General features: G+C 38.4%; 1 protein-coding gene and 1 long non-coding RNA gene across 10 annotated transcripts in view; one reads left to right on the forward strand and one right to left on the reverse strand.

Annotated features, from left to right (window-relative positions):
* Positions 1-23,319, forward strand: part of FRMD3 (FERM domain containing 3) — a 265,496-nt gene that overhangs the window by 241,389 nt on the left and 788 nt on the right. For 6 of the 8 annotated variants that reach the window (XM_024560008.3, XM_045195175.2, XM_053923575.2 and 3 more), the window contains one exon: positions 18,218-23,314. In XM_024560008.3, the coding sequence (XP_024415776.2) occupies positions 18,218-18,816 (599 nt within the window). In that variant the 3' untranslated portion in view covers positions 18,817-23,314. Of the gene's footprint in view, positions 1-18,217; positions 23,315-23,319 lie in introns of those variants that run through there. The other 2 variants (XM_024560010.3, XM_024560009.3) reach the window with 2 other exon arrangements.
* Positions 12,566-23,319, reverse strand: part of LOC139440909 (uncharacterized) — a 126,228-nt gene continuing 115,474 nt past the window's right edge. For both annotated transcript variants that reach the window (XR_011651202.1, XR_011651197.1), the window contains one exon: positions 12,566-17,404. This is a non-coding gene — a long non-coding RNA (uncharacterized lncRNA). The remainder of the gene's footprint in view (positions 17,405-23,319) is intronic.

The following is a 23,319-nucleotide window of genomic DNA, read 5'->3' on the forward strand; positions in this document are numbered from 1 at the left end:
GAAATAGAAGAAATCCTGGGAAAAGCCTGGAATTGGCCATACCTCATGCTCCTGTGTGGAACTGACTTTGAAATGAATTGAAATGAAATTAATTGTGTTTTTATAATGACATAGGTAACAGATGATATATTCTTATAAAAGATTTTTAAAAGTACAAATTTATAGAACCCTAGACCCATTTTCCTAGACCCTAATACTTCCAATAGCCAATCTATGTATTGTATGCAGCCATGTAGGATATGAGATTTTTTTACATGGATGTTTTACATTGTTCTATATTATTCCATAATTTATTTTTTCACTTTATATCATATGATTGAAGTACTTTCCATATGAACACATATTACTCTATATTTGTTTAAAAATGAATAATATTGTGTAGTATAGAGATACAACAAATTTAATCACCAAATTATTGTTGGAAATTGGTATTTCCTATTTTTATTATTATTAATTTCGATTTATTAACTGCTTATTTATGCCAATCATAGTACCAGGCACTTTATGTATCATTATATATATACTTTATTTTTTATTGTATTCCATGACCATTTTCACCCTAATGCCCTCTTCCATCTCCACCCACAATCCCTCCCCTGCAGTCACCACACTGTTGTCTGTGTCTGTGAGTTCTTTCCTTTTTTGCTCAATCCTGTCCCTCACCACCAGCAGTATCCCCTGTGGGGAGCTGTCAGCCTGCTATCTATTAAGTCTTTAACCCATTTTGAGTTTATTCTTGTGTATGGTGTAAGAAGATGGTCTATTTTCATTTTTTTGCACATATCTCTCCAATTTTCCCAACACCATTGATTGAATAAAGTATCTTTAGCTTATTCGATGTTTTTGCCTCCTCTGTCAAATGTTGACTATAATGGTGTGGGTTTATTCCTGGAGTCTCTATTCTGTTCCACTGGTGTATGTGTCTGTTTTTATGCCAGTACCATGCTATTTTGATTAGTATGGCTTTATAGTATAGTTTGATATTAAATGGTAGCATGATTCCTCCAACTTTGTTCTTCTTTCTCAAGGTTGCTGTGGATATTTGGGGTCTTTTGTGGTTCCATATAAATTTTTGAAATATTTGTTGTAGTTCTGTGAAATACATCATTGGAATCTTGATAGGAATTATGTTGAATGTATAGATTGCTTTGGATAGTATGGACATTGTAATGATGTTAATTCTTCCTATCCATGAACACAGTATATGCTTCCACATACTTGTATCTTCTTCAGTTTCTTTCTTCAGTGTCTTATAATTTTCCAAGTATGGGTCTTTTACATTCTTAGTTAAATTTATTCCTAGATATTTTATTCTTTTTGAAGCAATTGTGAATGGGATTGGCTTCTTAATTTCCCTTTCCAATAGTTCATTATTGGTATATAGAAATGCAACTGATTTCTGGATATTCTGTATCCTGCTACTTTTTGAATTCATTTATCAGTTCCAGTAGTTTCTAGGAGGAATTTTTAGAGTTCTTTATGTACATTATCATTTCATCTGCAAATAAAGACAGTTTTACTTTCTTTTCCAATTGGGATGCCTTTTATTTCTTCTTGTCTGATTGCTGTGGCTAGGACTTCCACTGCTATGTTGAATGAGAGAGGTGAAAGTGGACATCCCTGTCTTGTTCCCAATCTTAAGGGGAACACTTGTAGTTTTTGCCCATTGGGTGTGATGTTGGCAGTGGGCTTGTCATATATGGCCTTTATTACATTTAGGTATATTCCTTTTATTCCCACTTTGCTGAGTGTGTTTAATCATAAATGGGTGCTAGATTTATCAAAAGCCTTTTCTGCATCTACTGATATGATCATGTGGCTTTTCTCCTTCATTTTGTTTATATGGTGTATCACATTTACTGATTTGTGAATATTGTACCAGCCTTGTATTTCTAGAATAAATCCCATCTGATCATGGTGTATTATCTTTTTGATGTATTGCTTTATTTGGTTTGCTAATATTATGTTGAGGATTTTAGCATCTATGCTCATTAGGGATATTAGCCTATAATTTTCTTTCTTTGTAATGTTTAATCTGGCTTTGGAATTAGGATAATGCTGGCCTTATAAAATGAGTTTGGGGTTTTTCCCTCCTATTGAATTTTTGAGAATAATTTTCAGGAGAGGTGTTAGTTTTTTCCTGGAATGTTTGGTAAAATTCACTTTAAAGCTATTCAGTCTAGGGCTTTTTTTGGGAGGTTTTTTTTTTTTTTTTTTTTTTCTTAGTGCTTCAGTTTCACTGGTTGTAATCTGTCTATTCAGGTTCTCTGATTCCTCCTGACTTCATTTTGAAAGATTGTATGTTTCCAGGAATTTTGTTCATTTTATTCATGTTGTCCAATTTGTTGGCATATGGTCGTTCATACTATCTTACAATGCTTTGCATTTCTGTGATGTCAGTTATTCCCTCTCCTTTCAATTTCTGATTTTATTTACTTGAGTTCTCTCTTTTTCTTGATCAGTTTGGTTAAAGGTTTGTCAATCTTGTTTATCTTTTCAAAGAACCAGCTTTAGATTTATTGGTCTTTTGTATTTTTTTTTACTCCATTTCATTTATTTCCGCCCTGATCTTTATTATTTCCTTTCTTCTACTCACTTAGGCCTTTGTTTATTGTTCTTTTTCAAGTTCCTTTAAGTGAAAGTTAGATTGTTTATTTGAGCTTCTTCTTGTTACTTGAGCTAGGACTGTAATGCTATGAGTTTTGCTCTTAGGATTGTTTCCCCTGTGTCTCACAGATTTGGATGGTTGTGTTCTCATTTTAATTTGTTTTAAGGTATCTTTTATTTTCTTCCTTGATCTCATTGTTAACACATTCACTGTTTAATAACATGTTATTTAGCTTCCCCATGTTTGTGTATTTTTGTTTTCTTCTTGTGATTGATTTCTGGTTTTATAGCATTATGATCAGAGAAGATGCTTGATATGATTTCAATCTTATTAAATTTATGGAAACTTGTTTTATGTTCTAGCATGTGGTCTATCCTATAAAATGTTCCATGTGCACTTGAAAAGAATGTATATTCTGCTTTGGGAAGAAATGCTCTGAAGATATCAATGAAATCCATTTGATCTAGTGTGTCATTTAAGGCCACCATTCCCTTGTTGATTTTCTGTCTGGAAGATCTACCCACTGAAGTCCGTGGGATGTTAAAATCCCTGATTATGACTGTATTTCTGTTGATCTCTCCCTGTATGTCAATCATGATTTGCTTTACATATTCATTTATGTGCTCCTATGTTGGGTGTATAAATGTTACTAGGGTTGTATCCTCCTGTTTGAATGTTCCCTTTACCATTATGTAGTGTCCTTTGTCTCTTACTAAGTGTTCCTTGGTTTTAAATTCTATTTTGTTGGATATAAGTACTGCTACCCCAGCTTTTTTCCCCTTTCCGTTTGCATGAAATATCTTTTCCCATTCTTTTACTTTTAGTCTGTGTGTATCTTTTGTTCTGAAGTGGGTCTCTTGAAGACAGCACATATCTGGTCTTGTCTTCTTGTTCATTCAGCTACCCTATGTCTTTTGATTGGAGCATTTAAGCCATTTACATTGAAAGTGATTATTGATATATATGTATTTATTGTCATTTAAGTTTTTAACTGTGTTCCTTTGTTGTAATTGTTCTTGTTCTTCTTCTCCTCCTTCTCCTCCTTCTCTTTTTCCTCCTTCTTCTTCATAAAGCAAGCCCTTTAACATTTGTTGTGTTACTGGTTCAGTGGTAACAAAATCCTTTAGCTTTTTCTTGTCTGAGAAGTTCTTTATTTCTCCTTCAATTTTAAATAATAGGCTTGCTGGGTAAAGTAGTCTTGGTTGTAGGTCCTTGCTTTTCATCACTTTGAATATTTCATGCCAGTCCCTTCTGGCCTGAAATGTTTCTGTTGAGAAATCAGGTGACAGTCTATAGTAGTTCCTTTGTAGGTAACTAACTGCTTTTCCTTTGTGGCTTTTAAGATTTTTTCTCCTTGTTTTTGATCTTTGTCATATAATGTATCTTGGTGTGGGCCTCTTTGGGTTCAGCTTGTTTGGAACTACCTGCACTTCCTGGACTTGTGGGTTTTTTTTTTTTTTTTTCTTCACCAGGTTAGGGAAGTTTGCACTCATTCTTTCTTTAAATAAGTTCTAGATCCATTGCTCTCGCTTTTCCCCTTCTGGTATCCCTTTGATGTGAATGTTGTTATACTTCATATTGCCCCAAAGGCCCCTTAAACTGCCCTCATTTTTTAAAATTCTTTTTTCTTTCTGTTGCTCTGTTTGTTTGTTGTTTGTTTTGCTACCTATTCTTCCAAATCACTGATTTGATCCTCTGCTTCATCTCACCTACTGCTTATTCCTTCAGTTGTATTATTTCAGATAATTGTATTCTTTATTTCTGAATGGTCCTTTTTTATGGTTTCTATATCTTTTTTCATGCTGTTGATCATCCTTATAATCATTACTTTGAAATTTATATCTGATAAATTGCTTGCCTTCATTTAATTTAGCTCTTCTGGAGAATTCTCTTGTTATTTTATTTAGGGCCTGTTTCTTAGTCTTCTCTGTTTGGCTATATTTTGTGTTTGTTTCTATGCATTATGTAGATCTGCAAAGATTCTGGTGTAGACCTATGTTGGATGCTGCCTGTGACTGGCCCTGGACAACCTGTTTGGAGCTATTAGTGATCCACAGCTTGTGGCTCCCTCTGCTGGGCCTGGGTGCATGCTGAAAGGACCAAGCTGAGCACCAAGGCTGGCTTTTACCTGCACTGGGCCTGAAGAAGGATCAGCTAAAGTCTCAAAGCACCCAGAGCCCCACCTCTGTGTGTAGCCTGTCTGTTAGCCTTAAACACTGAAAGAGATTCCATCTGTACTCTGCAGGGCTTAAGCTTCACAGGGTGTGGTGAGAGGGATTCCTGTGGTTTGGGCTATTGCTTACCCCAGGCTGGTGCCACATAGAGGGGAGTGCTTTGCCCAAGAAAGATGGCCTCTTTGGTATGGGGAATGACTAAACACAGGGATCCTGGTGGCTGCCCTGTCAGCTCTCTCCCAGAGCCACCAGCCTCAGACTTTTTTTATGTGGCTCTAGTCCACTCTGTCCTTTCTCTGCTGGAGCCCATAATGAGTGGCTACAAATAAAATTTTGTGTTGGCCCTTTAAGAGGGTATCTGAGTCTCTAGCTGTCTCTCCTTGGTGGTCAGAAACCCTGCTTTTCACAGGCAGATGTTATTTGGGCACCTTTCCTGGTTTTGGTGCTCTAGGCTGGGGAGCCCAGGTTGGAGTTTAGACCCCACACTTCTCAGAGGGGCACCCTCCCGACTGGTGAAATACACCTCTGGAACTTCAGTTGCCACCTGTGGGAGCCCAGCCAACCCCCTCACACCTCCTCGCTCCCTACCAGTCTCAGTGTGGTGGTGTGGTTTCTTCTGTAAGTTCTTGATTATAAGGCTTCTCTCCAGCTAGTCTTCAGTTTGTTATTCAGGATGATTCTTCTATAATGTAGTTGTGATCCTAGTTTGGTCCTGTAAGGAGGTTAGTGTAGCTTCCACCTACTCCACTGCCATCTTATCATTGGTATTTCCTATTTATTGGCTATAGCAGATAGTGTTGCAGTGAACTTGTATACACAGGCATTTTTCTACAATGGATTCCTGAAAGTGTAATTATTGGGCTGAAGTATATGCACAGTTTAAATTTTGAGGAAATGGGCAACTCACCCTTTAAGAGACTACTAACACACTAACAAGGTATGAAAATGTGTACTCCCCCACATAATCACTCACCCTAATGTGATAGTGTTTTAATTTTCATGTCCCCTTTTACTAGTGTGGGCAAGCCTCTTTTCAAGTGATAATTAACCACTAGCATTTCTCCTGGGAATTGCTTGTTTACTTTGCACGTGTCTGCTGTGTTTTTGTCCTTTCCTTATAGATTGTAGGGATTCTTTTATAATCTGCATGTCAATCCTTCACCTTTTATAAATATTAACATTTTTTTCCTACTAATTTGTTCTCAGCTTTCAACTTTTTAAAATATTAATTTTGTGACTCAGGTACTTTTAATATGCACAAACAGCTTCTACATGTGAAGGCTATTTCATTTTTGTATATTCTAAGTTTTCTTTCTTTTTTATGTCAATTTTCTATACTCAAAGATTATAAATATGTGTCCTGTGTTTTTTTTCTTCTTCAAAATTAATGCATTAGGTTGAACTTTGTGAAATCGCTGTTCTCAACTGCTTTTAACCTACAAAAATGACAATTTCATATAGTAGTTTGATCTAATATTTGTTTTTATTTAACCTGGTAACTTCATTGGAATTTTTAAGTACATATGACATAAAGTAGGGATGTGGGTTTTTTTTTAACCTCCAATTGGTTAGCAATTTTTCTCAGTTATTTATCATTATATTTGAAGATATGCTCTAAATCGTGTGTTTTAGTATTCATGCTCCATTATTAACTTTATAGTATAGTTTTGATATCAGATAGGTCAAGTTCCCTCCTCATCAATCTTTTTTTAACCCCCAATTTATTAATTTTTCATGTGGACTTTCTCCATTTGTCATTTTTGAAAACACACTGAGGGTTGTATTGGACTTGCAGTGAGTTTTAGTTTAATTAGAGGAGAGCTGCATCTTTGAAATAGTAAGTTCTCCAATTCAGGGAGATCTTTATGTTTCTTTATTTTTTTCAGATTTTCCTTTATGTTGCCTAGCTATGTTTTAACATTGTCCTTATGCAAGTTTTGCATATTTCTTATTATAAATATTCCTGGATATTATGTGGCTATTCTGATTTTTACATGTAGCTATTTTGAATGAGATTATCTATTACTGTATTTTTATATTGTCTTTGCTGGTACATAGTAAACCACTGCTTTGATATGTTGATGTTGTATTGAAATACCTTACTAAATTCTCATTAATTCTCCCAGCTCCTTATTTGAATTTTTGCCTTTCTTGTTAGATAATAGTGTCACCTTGAAATAGTGAGAGCTTTGTGCCTCCCTTTCCAATATTTACACTTGTAACTTTTTGTCTTTATCATATTGCATTATGAGGGCCACCAGAATAGCACTCAAGTATAGTGAGGGTTTTGTCATGTTCCCAACTGCGGTGTGATGATTGATTGTGATGACAGAGAGATTCACAAGATGGTACGACAGCTGCATCAGTTAGGATGCCATTAGCAACAAGTAATAGAGAACTCCAACAAACACTGGTTTAAATAAGGTGATTTATTGTCCAAGACAAGTTCCATGTCAGGAAGGATTCCAACGTTGAGAACCCAGGCTCATTTCATCTCTCTGTACTGCCCTTCTCTGCTGGCCAGGAGTCCCCTCAGACCATTTGCTGTCAGCATCAGAAAGTGGCTGCCAGAATTCCTGGTGTCTCTTTCAGATGCAGACTCTTTCTCTTCACACTGTTGTACCTTTCCAGGATGTTCTTCTTGGAAGCAGGAAATCTTTCCTACAAGTTTCTCCTTGTTCTCATCAGCAACTCTTCCCTTTTCATTTTCAGGGTTGGCTCACATGCCTATTTCTAAATCAGATACCACCTACAGCCCGGAATCACCAGAATTGGCTTAGATTTAATCATATGGGAGAAAAATGGATAATAAGGTGCCAACCCTGGGAAGTACCAGATAAGAAGCACCTGTATGAGACTAGTAATGGGACAGTCTTCCCAGAGGAAGTGACACACAGGATCTTAAAGAATGAGTAGGAGCCATCGGGTGCAGAAGGGCATTCCAGGAAGAGGCAACAGTGTGCAAAGGCACAGAGGCATGATGTAGCATTTGGGCACCATAAAGAGATGGAGTGGTGGAAATGTGTGGGCTAGAGAAGTGCCTTTTGCGCTAAAGAGCTTACTCTTTAGCATGAAAGGCATGAGCAACCTTTTAAGAGGATTCATATGACTAATTAGGCATTTTGGAATGATTGTTCTGGCAACAATGAAGGAGTCAGACTGAGGTCAGGGAAATCAGTGGTAGGAGTGGAGAAATGGAGAGGCAGGGACAGCTTTGAAAGTGAACATGGTGGCAGAGTTTGTAGAAGCTGGTTACAGATTAGATGTGAGCCGTGAGTGAGAAGTAGTCTAGGCCACTCCCCAGTTTGCTGACTGGGAGACTGGGTTATGGTAAGTGGTAGAAGAGGGAGAGGCTTGGGTGGGAGATAATGTGTTTGATTTTTGACATATTGAGGTTGATGTGCCTACATGGTATGCATGGTGACTCTGGAGCTGATTGAAAGGTTTTCAGTTGAGGCGGGTCAGAGATTCAGTAACATGTGCTTCTTAAACTAAGTTGTATTCTAAGTTCTCTGGTCGAATACATTTGGGAAATATTGAGGTATAGTAAAAATATTGAGGTATTAAAGCAACACTGGTTTCATCAGGATCTCTCGGACATTTTAATATGCTACTAGTGATGTTACTGAGAGTTTACCATGTGCCAGGCACTTCACATGCCTTAACTCGTCTACTGCGTTCCACACAATACTGCCATGTGCCATGTCCTGGCGTTTTTTCCATTTTGTAGGTGATGAAACTGGAACAGAGTGATTAAGTAACTTGTGTAAGGTCACATGACAATTAGTACAAGGTTGGGATTCAAATACAGAAAGTTAACTTCAGAGCTTGTACTGTTTTAAAAAATTTTTCAGCATTATTGAGTTATAATTGACAAATAAAATTGAAATGCATATAAAGTGTACATCCTGGTGGTTTGATATACATTTACATTGTGAAAAGATTCCCCTCCACCTGGTTAATTAACACATCTATCACCCCACATATATATTTGTTTTTTGGTGTGAACTTTTAAGTACTACTCTCTTAGCAAATTTAAGTGAGGTAACACAGTGTTATCAACTACAGTCACTATGTTTTGCATTAGATCCTGAGGCCTTATTCATCTTATAGCTGAGAGTTCATATCCTTTCATCAACCTCTCCCTTTGTTCCCCACTCCAGTTGCTGGCAACCACTTTTCTATTCTCTGTTTCTATGAGTTTGACATTTTTTAAAAAAGCTTACACATTTAAGTGATACCATGCACTACTTGTCCCTCTCTCTGGCTTATTTCACTTAGCATAATGCAAGGCCCATCCATGTTGTCACAAATTGCAGGACTTCCTTCTTTCTCATTGCCATATAATATTCCACGGTATATATACCACATCTTCTTTATCCATTCATCTGTTGGTGAAACTTGGATTGTTTCCATATCTTGGCTATGAATAATGCTGCAGCGAATATGGGAGTACTGATACTTCTTTGATATACTGTTTTCATTTCCTCTGGATATACCCTCGTATACCCAGATGTGGAATTACTAGGTGATATGGTAGTTTTATTTTTAAGCTTTTGAGGACCCTCCATACTGTTTTTCATAGTGGGTGAACCAATTTACATTCACACCAACAGTTTACAAGGGTTCTCTTTTTCCACATCCCAACCAACATTTGTTATCTCTTAACTTTTTGATGACAGCCACAACTTTTTGATGAGAGCTTGTACTGTTAACTTTAATGGTTATGTCCAAAAAAGGTTAGTGTGCAGTTTTCCAAACTAATCTGATCACGGGACACTTTTCAAGAACAGCTGGCAGCACCTTAGTGGACACTAGTTACCTGCAGAGCCATGTTGAGCAATACTCAGGAGCATATTGGAGCCATGAATATGGTTGACACCAAGGGAGAGTGGGTACAGAGTGACAAGAGCAGAGAGTTAAGGCCACCACAGATAGAGGGAGGAGACTGAAGATGACTGAGAATCACTGGAGGAAAACCAAGAAGATAGTGGAGTCTCAGATGTCTAGTGGTCAGCAGGACTGAAAAGAACATGCATTGTCTTTAGCAATATGGTGGTCATTGGAGATCTGGTTGAGAGTCATTTCAGTGGGCTGGAAGGGGCATCTGGCCACCGCAATGTGAAGACAAAGACTGAATCATCCTCTTGAATTCTAGATATTGAAGTCTCTCAAAGTGAAGCCAAGACTAAGGGTGTTGAATATTCAGCTACTCTTAGAGATATGACCAGGAGGTTGGTAAAGGATGACCACAAAGAGAAGAGAGATTGGGGTGTATGGATGGGAAGAACATTAGGATTTACTGTGTGTGCGTTTCTATTTGTTTATACCTTCCTGAGTCACTGGGATGACTCTTCATGGGTTTTAAATAGAATGGGCGGGCAGCCTCCCAAAAATATTCAGACATCAGGTATGTTTCCAGTGTGAGATATTTTGCAATAGCTATGCCTGAAAGTGAAAACCCTCCTCTGGAAAAGTAAATGTCATTCTTAGAATCCTTTCTTTAAACCCATGGGACATGAGCTTCACTGAAGGATTAGTCTTTATCCTTAACAAAAGGAGGTAAAAGAGTCAGCCATGGGGGAGGTAAATGGCATGGTATCTTACTACATTTTGGAAATTTACATACTGCTTAATGTGGATAGAAAATATTTTAGGGGCTGATAGCACATGCAGAATATAGTAAATTTTAAAGTCTATTTTATTTCCAACCCACACTGTTAATTCCCACAACAGCAAGTGATTTTTTTGTTTGCTTGTTTTTGGCCTCTATCCTGGCTATGATACAATCATAGCGGTGCTGACATATAATTAGGTGACCACAAAATTTGTTAGGCAAACCTTTGGAGAGCAAAACGGGCACTTTAGTAATGCTGCTAGGAAAACAGGCATACAGTGATATCGGACAGCCCCAGGCAAACGGTGACAGATGACACCCCTACATATAATTACACTGTGGTTTCAGCAAGTGAAATTGGGCTAATAACAGAGAAGACTCTTTTTCCTTAGTTAAGAAGTGAGGATCGCTCTGGGCCTCTCAGAGCCCCCTTTCTTCAGGCAACACGGTGGTCTGGGACAAGCTTTGGAGTCAGCCAGGCTTGGGTACAAACCCCTGCTCTGGTGCTGCCTGGTTTCATGACCTCGTGCGAGTTACTTAATCTTTCTGAGCCTCAGTTTCCTCATCTCCTGTGTTCACATGACCATGTGTTTAAAATGTCCAGTCCTGTAAAAATCCATTGGAAATCTCAGTGCCCTACTCTTTCCCCCCTCTCCCACAATGTTTCTCAATAGATAAAGGAGAAATCGCTCTGCTTGTTATATTCAGTGATTGGTACTTTCAGAGAAAGTACATGCAGAGTTTTAAGTGGGATGGTGTATTGATGGATAAAGACGAAGAACACTGGAACTGGGGGTACCCGCCTGACTTGTAATAAGTCTAAGACTCATAGAATTGAAGTGCTTTGTCTGAGGGCACGCAGAGAGTTCTGGCTCAGCTGGGAACTGAATAAAGGTCCCTGGAATTCCAGGCCACTGCTCTTTCCCCTCCATCATATTTCCCAGAAGTTCCCTCCTCCTCTCCCACTCTTCACTCTTCTCTTCCTTACTCTCAATTCAAGAGGACAGCATACTTTCCAGAGCCAGTATGGCTAAACTGATCAATATAAGTAGATCAGAGTTTAGCCCATCTCAGGAAAGATGGTTCTGGTTAATAAGTGACCAAAATGTGACCTTTATAGAGACCTGACAATATGGTGTGTGCTTGGGCAGTGATTGTCCACCCTTTGAGATTCAGTGTCTGACTTAATAACAAAGATCTTATAATGTTCTTTCTACCCTCCTGAGATGAACTCAGAGAAACGCAATTTATGTACATGTAACCTTACAAGTCAAAAAAAAAAATGCTATCTAACTCTGATGTCAGGAGAAATTGGAAGAGAGTAATTTATAATAAAGTAATAAGTCTCTCCAAAGGCTTTTCCCAGGGATTATGTACCAGGAGGCAGAATGAAGGAATGCGATGCTTTTACTCATGGGCACGCAGTGGGGGAACTGGTGTCAAGGCACACTTACACACCTTGGGCAGTGATGTGATATTCTGAACAGGCAAACAACTTTTGGCAAAAATCTTCATTTTATACAGTGGTGGCATTCCTGAAAAATTCAAAGTAAGTTAAAATGATACCTAAAATACTTTAGGTTTAGATGTAAAACAGAGGTAGGTTCTAGATTCAGATTATTTAAAGTAGGTTTTTAATCTACATGGATAATATTTTATAGGACATCTGCAAGTTATGTGGTATGCAAAATAAGCTTTCATTTTGTGGTGCCATCCTACACATTTCAGGATGTCTGGCATCCCTGAACCCCACTCCCCTAAATGGTGCTGGCTCCTCCACTCATTGACACCTCCAAAAAGCCTCTATGATTTTCTAAAGCACCCTCCTGCCTGCTGGGTGATGGGGCCTGTTTCTTCTGCCCTCACTCTGCAGCTTTGATGGACATTCCATGGTTGGGTATCAGCACAGGGTGACTTGGAGTACCTCCGAGGAAACAAGAACGGTGGCTCCCATTGGTGCTATTTGCCAAAGCCTCCAGCAAGGAGGTAGGGCTGATGCTCACAGAACAAGCACCATGTGGCCCGGGTAGGGGTAGGGGGGAAGGGAGTAAGGTGCAAAGCTGAGGGAGTATCTCCTACAGAATGAAGTAGTTTGGTTCCAGCCAAATGATAGCAATAGCAATGACAGATTCCAAATAGAAAAGACATTGCCAAGTGGGTTTAAAGTCCCCTCAAGTAACCCAAACTCCAAAGTCTTTGCTAAGGAGGTTAGTGTGGATAAATGCAAATGATGGGTGATCTCTTATTGATATTGCCATATTGTCCCTAAAGTGCTTTCTCACATGTTCCTTTGTTATACACTTTGCGCCTTTCCACAGTCTCAGGAGATAGTTAGGGTTACTATTATCTTCATTTTGACATGCTTGTTCTGATGACGCCCAATATTGCATTGCTTCATTCATAAAGAGTGTAGCACAGAGGAAAACTACATAAGGCACCATTAGCTGGTCTCTTTGCCTGTTTTGTAGACAAAAGGTGCTGGTAATTTCAGGTTTGGTATTTGGATTTTGTCACAGATGTGCTTGGAGTTAATAGACAGGCAGATTTCTGCAAGTAAATGTGAGCAACGCTTATTCCATTTTTACCTCCACTACTTTGCTGTATGCTAAGATAGGGCTTTTTATCATGCCTTCAGCCATGAGATGAAGAACAACTTTTTCAGCAGCAGCACCTGTCTGCAGCCAGCTGAGCAGGTTGCGTTGTGGTGCGTGGAGTGCCGTTAGGGAGTTCCATCACACTGGGGGTGAATGAATGGTGTTGACTGGAGCGTGCAACCTGCCTGGCTGGATGTGGCAGGCGCACTGCCCGTCTGTGGTCAGTGGGCAGTCTTCTTCATCAGTATTTTTAAATTTTATTTCACTTTAATCGTGTAAGACCTTAGTTATACCACTATACCAAAATGTAATTATAATAGTTAACATTCATTGTTTATGTGTCAGAAATTTTACAGCTATTATCTAATTTTAATTGGGCTTGAAAGCTATTAGATAAACTTGAAAGCTATTTCTTTTTCCTAAATCATGGTCATTTCAATTCTTAAGAAAAGCTTTCAGCCTTTGAGCTTTGTGAATGTATTCATGAGGCTTCTCATACGTGATTGAAGGAAATAAATTTAATGGAGCAGTGCAGATAATCTTACTAATTTTGTATTTCTGGTCTCCTTAAATATTTTTGTTAGAATTCACCAGAAAAGGTGTGTAGGAAACTTTGAAGGTCTATCATGTAAAGAAAATTAATATGGATAACCAACTATAATTCACATTGTATACTCTTAATAGTGGACTTGTTAGAAAACTGATCTACTTGTTGATGAAATGATATTCCTCGATAACAGATCAAATGTAACCTAATGTTCTCTGGTGAGCTAGTAACGTCTAGTGTTTAATATCTGTGTATTTGTGAATTTTTCAGTGTTCTTCCTGTTACTGATTTCAGTCATCTTGAATCTGCTAAGAATTGTTTTGTGGCCTAACATATAATCTATCCTAGAATATGCTCCATGTGAACTTGAGAAGAATATGTGCTCTGCTGTTGTCAGATAACATGTTCTGTAAATGTCTCTTAGGGCCATTTGGTGGTCTACAGTGTTGTTCAAATCCACTTCCTTATTGTCTGTAGAGGATCGGTCCATTGTCGAGACTGGGGGACTGAAGTCCCCGTCAGTTACTGGATTGCTGTTTATTTCTCCTTGTAGCTCTGTTAGGTTTCGCTTTGTGTATTCAGGTGCTGTGATATTGAGAACATATGTGTATATATATATATACACGTGTGTGTGTGTATATATATATTTCCTTTTCAGGTGGAAAATACTTTTTTTTTACATATTCATATGCCGTGACTCCTTTCATTGCTGTTAACAAGCTGGAGGACTCATCCAGCAGAACTCTTCTCACTCTGTGTGTGCACCTGGCTAGAGGAAAATGTTGGCATCATCTGACAAACCTGTGCTACGCTAATGAGCCCTACAGTTCTGACATAGGCACATAAATATTTATATCTTCTTGATGTATGGTTCCCTTATTATTACATAATGATCTTCTTTATCTATTTTTTCCCATTTTTAATTTAATGTTTTATTTTGTCCGATTCAAGTATAGCTACCCCTACTGTTTTGGGTCACCATTTGCTTGAATTATCTTTTTCCATCCTTTCCCTCTGTGTGTCTTTAAGGATAAGTGTGTCTCTGGTACGTAACATATCATTGGACCTTATTTTTTATTCATTCAGCTATCATTCTGTCATTTGGAGAATTTAATCCATTTAAGGCAATTATTGATAAGTAAGGGCTTACTATTTTGTTGACTGTTTTAGGGTTGTTTTGTAGCTGCATTCTTCCTTATCTCCTCTCCTGCTGTCTTTGTGTGTTTGGATGTCTTGTTGTATCAGTATGCTTTGATTTCTCTATCATGTTCCTTTGCGCATTACTACAGGTTTTTCTCTTGCAGTTACCATGAGGTTTACATAAATATCTTGAAATTATAATACCTTATTTTAAGTTAGTATAGTTCCTAAGCTTTACACTTTCACTTTCCCTCTAGCTCACTGTTTAGGATATTGATTTACCATTTCTTATATTGTGTAACTAATAACAGATTATTATAGTTATGGTTATTTTACAATTGTTTTTTTAACTTTTAAACTACATTTAAGTAAATTACACACCACAGTTACCAACTACAGACTGCATAGTTTTTACTATTCCCAGGCAGTTTTACACCTTCTGATTTTATGACATTAATTAGTGTCCTTTTACTTCCATTCAATGAACTCCCTTTAGCTTTCTTATAAGGAAGGTCTAGTAGTGATGAATTTCCTCAGCTTTTGTTTGTTCAAGAAAGTCTATGTCTTCCATTTCTGAAGGACAGCTTAGTGAGGTATAGTATTCTTGATTGACAATTTTTTCCTCCATATTTTGAACACATCATCTCATTCTCTTTTGGCCTAAAAAGTTTCTATTGGGTATATACCACTAGTCTTATGGGGGTTCCCTTGTGTACAATTTATCTTTTCTCTGGGTGCCTTTAAAATGTTATCTTTGACAGTTGACAATGTAATTATAATCTTTGGTATTTGGCAATTATAGTATGTCAGCATAGTCCTATTTGGGTTCAATGTACTCGGGGTCTTTTGGGCTTCTTGGACCTGGGTGTCTATTTCTCTCCCCACATTTGGGGAGTTACCAGACATCATTTTTTTTTAATACACTTTCTGTCCCTTTCTCTTTCTCTTCTGGAATTCCTACAACATGAATAGTTTCACTCTTTTCCATTTATTTTTCTTTTTGTTCCTCTGTCTGGGTAATTTCAAATGTCCTATCTTCCAGGTTGCTGATTCTTCTGTATGGTTGAGTCTGCTTTTGAAGCTCTTTATTGAGTTCTTCCATTCAGTTATATTTTTCAGCTCTAAGCTTTCTGTTTGTGTTTTTTAAAATGTTTTTTTTTGTTTCTTTGTTGAACTTCTTGTTTTATTCATTCATTGTTTTCCTAATTTAGTTTCCTATATGTTCTTGTAGTTCACTGAACTTCTTTAAAAGGATTATTCTGAATTCTTTGTCTGACATGTCTCTATTTATTTAGGGTCAGTTATTAGTGCTTTATTAATTTCTTTTGGTGGTGTCACAGTTACCTGATTTTATGTGGTCCTTGATTCTTATGTTGCTATCTGTGTATTTGAGTTAGTGGTCTTCTCTTCCAGATTTGCAGATTTGCTTTGGCACAGAGTTCTTCACCAATCAGCTCAGTTTGGGTTTCTGTATGTGTCCCCCTGGTTGAGGACAGCTGCATAGGACTGCTGGCCTTGGTTCTCTGCCCACCTGAGACTGTATCTCTGGTCAGGCTTACTAGACAGTCAGGACTGTCTACACTCAGCAGCAGATGGGGCTATGAATTAACTTTCCTACCCTGGTGAAGCAACAAGATGGGATCCAGAGCCTGCCCCGCTCACTGTTGAACAGAAACAGGTAAGAGTATACACTGGATGTACACTGGATTTCCTGGTCAGGTGAGGCCAAAGTTTTTCTCTGCAGCCAGGAAAAGCCATAGGCTGTGCTCCCTGTTCAAGTGCCACTGTAAGCAGCACTGTTTGATAGGCTGCCAGCCCCCAGTGTGCTCTGGTAAAGTTCCCTGGTCAGGCAGGCTGAAGGCTGTATTCAGCAATGACTGAGTCCATGAAAGAGTTTCCCTGCCTAGGTGCAACTCTGGGAGAAGCAGCTTCAGGGCTACTAGGGTTCTTCATTTGTGGTCTTCACTCAATCTGACCTGTGCCCCAAGTGCCTGGATTAACAGGGCCACTTATTTTGCTCTAGGGGGCCATCACCTCTGCTTATTCTCCTCTCAGCCTGAGCATTGCTAGGTATTACAGTTTCCAACTGTTCTCACCAGCCCCTCCTGGTAGGTGTGGGTGGGGTTATGACTCAGTTCTTCAACCTGGGCAAACCGGGTTCCAGGATTGGCAAAACTCCTTGTCTGAGAACCAAATCAGGCAGACCTGTTCCCCACTGAGTTCCCTGGTCAGATGTGCCACCAAGTGGGTTCCGCAGATAAGCAAAGCTGCTCATAGGCACTATTCCTTGGGCTTTGCAGGTAGGAATGCAGTCTGCTAAGACCTGAGTGCTGGCTGTTGGAAGCCTCTCCCCCTTTCTCCATCACAATCAGATTCCCAGGGGTTGAGTCCTGCAGATTCCTCTGCAATCCCAGATTGGGGTGAAACCAGAGTAAGGGCTCTTATGAAGTGACCCACAATACTGGGGTGCCTGGATGTCACCATAGGCTCAGGGGGCACCTCTTTGTGTGGTGCTGTGCTGGCCTGGGGGCAATGCAGTCAGCATGTAGCCATTCATCTTGCCTTCTATGCAGTCTGTCTTGGTCTTTGTGGTGCAGGGTGTGCTTCCGCCTTCCTCCTGTGTTCCAGGATTTTCTCACTGGTGCCTTGTCCGCGAATTGTTGTTCTTGTGAGGGGAAGTGAAGCCAGGAATGACGTATGTTGCCATGTGGGTGATGTCACTTCCTGCACATATTGAAGACAGAAATCCTGAAATGTATTCAATTGCCTAATGTACATGGTTACCAATTTGGTATTATATTGTAGAATCATCCTGGAAAACATGTCTTCAAACCTGCTTTTATTTCCCACTGAGTACCCACGGCTCAAAATTTGGAGAGCTGGCCTTAGGCTGACAGTAGTAGGTAACTGACATGTCTCCCCCAGTAAACTTTAGGAAATAATATTCATATGTTTTGACAAAGCTGTTTTCCTTTTGGGCATCTATGGCCAATGAACTGAAAAACAAGAGGGACAAAAAGATTTATATGTAAAGATACTTATACAGCATTTTTTTTCAATTGTGAAGCAGTTTAAATGTTTGTCAATAGGCAACTAATATTGTATTAACTAAATAGAATTTGGCAACCATTAAAATACTAAAAGGAAGTTTATTTCAACATAAATGTCTAAGTTAAAATGTTTGTGCACATATCTGCAATTATACAAACAAGAAGACAATATATAACATAATAAAGTGATTATGATTGGATAGCAGATTCTATAATTTTCCTACAGTACTTTCTTTGACAGTGTTTACTTCTAAAAGACACCACTAAAAATGTTAACATAATAGTGATTTATTGTCATTTTGTTCTTTCAAATGAGCAAAGTTGAAAGTCATAATCGCACACATAAAAATGTTAATATTGCCAGCCACCTGAGGTGTTGTTTTTGGTTTTGGGGTTTTTTTTTTTTTTTTGGTTTGTTTCCATCTACAGATTTTCATGGAAAAAGAAAACCAAACCTGAAATTAAAAAAAAAAATGTCTCTTTGCAGGTATTCCTCTGCCCAAAGAAGATGGCATTTCTGCCCCCTTGATCTCCAGCTCACCAGTGAAGGAGGCCCGGGAGTATGAAGAGCCCTCAAGTGAAGAGGAAGATAAAATAAAAGAAGAGCCTTTGACTATCTCTGAACTGGCATACAACCCAAGCGCTAGCCTGCTCCCCACCCCCGTTGATGATGATGAGATTGACATGCTCTTTGACTGTTCATCCCGGCATGAGTTGGAAAGAGAAGACACAGATTCGTTTGAGGAACTGGAAGCAGATGAAAATGCCTTTTTGATGGCAGAGGAAGAGGAGCTGAAGGAGGCTCATCAAGCTTTGTCATGGAGCTATGACATTCTGAGCGGCCATATTCGGGTGAACCCACTGGTCAAGAGTTTTTCCAGGCTCTTTGTGGTGGGTCTGGGCCTGCTGCTCTTTGTATTCCCCCTGCTCCTCCTCCTTTTGGAGTCAGGTATTGATCTCTCCTTCTTATGTGAAATCCGCCAGACACCAGAGTTTGAGCAATTTCACTATGAATATTACTGTCCCCTCAAGGAGTGGGTGGCTGGCAAAGTAAACCTCATTCTCTACATGCTGGGTTGCTCATAAAGTACATCTCTCATATGACTAAGGGCTATATTCAATACTAGTGATGTGTTTTTTCTGCAAATGCCTGGTTCTGAATGGTCATGGAGCCGTCAACAGGTGTTCCTTGCTCAAAACTGATTATTCAAACCTTTAAGTTAGCTTTCCATAATTCACTACACTTAAATAAGTTTAAATCAAATACAGTAATTTTAGTTATAGGTCAGGAAGATGGCCTTTAAATAACCAAAAATGTTTATTTTTATTATATCATGGCATACTCTTTATCTATTATAGCATAATACATTTCTATTATATCATAATACATTGAGCTGAACTAGGTTTCTCCCTTTTAGATAGTTAACATCATTATAAGCTATAAGGTTCAGAATCAGAATTTTAGTAATAATCCAAGAGAAAGCTTTTGAATATAATCCTTAGTGAAAACAATGTCCTCTAACCAATGCCTATACAACTAAATTTATGCTGGGTTTTTGTTTTTTTAAAAATATTTTTATGTGTTCAGAATATTTTGGTAAATTTTTAGCAAAAAAAAAAAACCCTCCTGGAGTTATTTAATTGTACAGATTGTAAGACTAATGCACAAAAGGTATGTTGGGAATTTTTCAATGTTTTGGCACTGGTTCGTTTAAAAAATATTTTTGGCTGCAAGGAAATCCCATAATTTGTTGTTAGCCACATATGAGTCAGCACATAGGTAGAAAGACCGTGGTAAGTGAGCTCCTAAACCAAATGACGGAAAGGGAGGATGTAGAGGCTGAGCATCATCACGTGGACACAGGGTGGTCCATTTTTCAAAGTATCTGGACAAGATGACTTGTTACTTTCATTTGCATTCTGCCTAAAAATTTTGGCTGAGGAAGCAGGACATTTTTAAAAGAAAGTGAAACTTTAAAGGAAAAGAGTGGAAAGATATGCCAGTTAATTGCATGTTATTGTACATGAATCTTGAGTGGAAGCTGATGGGAAAAGGACAAATGGCAAGTAGCAAAAAAAGTTTTGGTGAGGCTGGTAGTCTAGTGGTGGTAGGAAAACGATTGATTTTATGGAAGTGATGGTGATACAAGCTGTTGGATGATGTAAAGAACAGTGTACCCGCTGTCCAAGTTGACATGGATATGTTTAAGTGGATCTAAATAAAAGTGGAGAAACTTTAAGGCACATTTTTGGTCCCTCATGCCATTGACTGTGATTCTGTGGTAGAACTTAACTTCAAAGGAAGTGTATATACATACACATGTGGGGGCAGAGAATGGATTTTGGCTTTTTGATAAAGCAAATGATCTTTTGTGGTGGTCCTTATTTCTCCTTGCCTGGTTTCCTTAAGATCTTAACTCATTCATAATTGGGACTCTCATTCAGAAAGAGGAGGGGACTCACTAGTTGATACGCTATTTCAGCTTGGGCGAAGTAGAGAGGGGAAATGTTCTCTAGTGCCTATCTTCATACCATTAAATCCATGGCAGAAAGGCTCTGATGCCTTCCACGCAGCATCCTGACCCGTCCTGTGGTATAAGTGAGAAAGGTAAGAACATGGAGCTTTGGGACTTCTCCACGAATTGAAAATGTGCCATTGCCTTCATTTACAAAGAGACTGGGCTTCCTGTAATCTATCTCTAACTCCAACAGACACTTCTGTTGGAGCGTAATTTCCAAAACGGTCATTTCGGTCCTACTTATTCATGAAGCTCTGAGTGTTTTATTAGATATTTAATTTTGAAAATGAGTTTTAAAAGTCAGCTCATCTAGCCTTCAGTTAAGCAAACTCTAACATACAGTTGCTATTAAGTTTGTAGAGTGTGCTTTTAGGGATTTGTTTTGTGTTTTAATTTTAATACCTGAAATTTGATAACAATATAGAGATATATTTCCTATGGTTCATTTTGGAAGTTTGCAAATGGCTAGCTTCGAAATGAAAGGTTTTCCCCCCCTGTTTTCCGTATGACTTGGAAGTCATACTTTCTGATGAGAAGGGCCCTCCAGTGTAGTCTGAAATAAATTAGTTCTCCTTCTAATCGCGCTTCAATTTCTAACCATGACAAATCATCTAGCTTTCATCCTTTTAAAATAATATTAGATATTTTTAAATTATGGAAGTAATATATTGCCCATCATAAAACATTTGAAAAATACTGATAGGGTAAATATCATACCTACTCCACCACACAGACTTCTATTAAGGGGTAATATATTATTTTTAACATTTTCAGCTAACATCTTTTTTTTCTTTGGCAAAAACTTGACTAGAAATGTTTTTAAGTAAAGGAATTGACAGGATAGGGTCTGCTGAATTTAAACAATAGCCACCAAAAGTAAAAGTGGGATCCTGAAATGCCATTTTCAGGATAGAATAAAAGCCTTTTTAGTAATACCACTTAAGTTTGGTAGAAGGCAGTCACCAGAAGGCAGAATGAAATGAGAAAAAAACTGCTTCCAAGATGGAAAATATGAGGGGGGACCCTAAAAAACCAGAATTTATTTATAAAAATTGTGTATTTATTCTTACATGTTTAAACTTCAGTCACCTTCAAAGTGCTCTCCATTTGATGCACTACACCTATCGAGACATTTTTTCCCACTGCTCAAACCAGTTTTTGAACTTGTTGATTTTGGTGCCTTTTAGTGCTTCTGCTGTTTTTTGTTTCACCTCTTCCATGTTGGCAAAATGTTTCCCTTTGAGGACTTTGTTCAGCCAGGGAAACAAAAAAAAGTTGCTTGGGGTGAGATCAGGTGAATAGGGAGGGTGGGGCATGGGGGTCATGCCGTTGTGGGTTGAAAACTGCTGAACACTCAGCGTGGCATGGGCAGGTGTGCTCGTAAATCACCCAGCATGAAGTGGGCAAATGCATTGAAAGAGTCTTCCAAAAATAAAAATTCACTGAAGCTGAACACAGCCTCTCACAACCATGCCAGCTGGTACACTGATACAGATGGGCTTCTAGAACACTCACCTAGCAGGGGAAGCCTGTCCTACAAGGGACCCCACTCCCCAGAAGACAGATAATTCTGGGCTTTTCTTGGTCCCCCCTCGTATAATATAGTGAGATACAGAGCTCAAAGCAAGTGTGTGAGTATATGTGTATTCCATATTATTGGTATGTGTGTTTATATGTGCATATTTATGTGTGTGCATACACACTCTTATGCACAGTTGTGTTTACTTTTCCCCAGTTGAGGAATTTTTGACATTATTGCTTTTCTCTCTCAGATATCATGGTGGATAAAAGTCTCAAAGGTTTCAATTTTCCATGAAAGTCGCTGTGTACACTTATAGTTATATATGCACACATATATGGCAAATACATATACACACACGATCTTGTCTTTAGTGCTAATGCAAGTTAGATCATTAAAAAAACGTAGGTAAAGTATATCGTGTTTCTGTCCGTGCTTGGAACATATTGTAAAATGTTATGTATTTGGAATATATTTTGTGGCTTGTTTAATATTTATAAAATCAACTCTGGGAAGAATTCAAAATGAATTTCATTGAAATACTAGAGATATGGGGGCCATATGATTGGAGCCTTATCTTTGTACAGTGAAATTTGCATTTCTATGTCAACATTCAGATTGTTTTATATGTTAATATGGTGGCAGAAATCCCTAATAAAATTACTCTGGGGAAAAATATTTCTGCAATCATTTAGTTTTATTCAAAGTAAAGTTTTATAAATAGCCTGTTGGGAAGTACAGGAAGGTGCCATCTAGGACCATGAAATGATGTCACCTTTGAATGGTGATAGCATGAAAATAATAACCACAGGTAATAGATGGAAGTAATCATTTGCAGAAGCCACCCTGGCTAAAAGCAGGAATACTGAGCGTAATGGAAATGCACCCAAATATAAGAGACAGCGATGGCACTAAGATAACTGGAGAAATAAAAAAACAGGAGTGTTTGTTCTGCATGACAGGTAGGAGGGAAGATTTTAGAGTGCTTAGGAATTAGTATGTCATCACTTCTGGCCAGAAAAGGGTGTCCTGTGGTAGAAAGAGCTACATCAGACTCAGATCTGCAACACTTGCCACTAAGCTTCTGCCTGTTCATGGGCCTGGAAGACTCTCACCATTCTTCTATCTTCCCCTCCATACAGCATGGCCTGTCACAAAGCTGACAGCTCCACACCTGATAGTTGAATCTGTGGGCGTTATTCTGAATGAAGCAAAAGGGACTCTCTTTATTACAGGAACACCATTCACGTCCAGCCAAATTGTACTCCAACTGTGTGGCCTCTTAAATCTGTCATGTTTTTTTTTTTAATTTAGATATAATTGATGTATGACAGTATGTTAGTTTTTAGGTATACAACAATCATTTGACATTTGTATATATTGCAAAATGATAAAGTTTAGGAAAAAATCCATCACCTCACATAGTTACACATTTTTTTTTGTGGTGATGAGAACTTTTAAGGTCTACTCTCTCAGCAGCTTCAAATGTGCAAGGCAGTATTGTCAACGTAGTCCCCATTGCATCCCCAGAACTTGTAATTGGAAATTTGT

Source organism: Desmodus rotundus, chromosome 1 (genome assembly GCF_022682495.2).
Source record: "Desmodus rotundus isolate HL8 chromosome 1, HLdesRot8A.1, whole genome shotgun sequence".
NCBI classification, from domain to species: domain Eukaryota; kingdom Metazoa; phylum Chordata; class Mammalia; order Chiroptera; family Phyllostomidae; genus Desmodus; species Desmodus rotundus.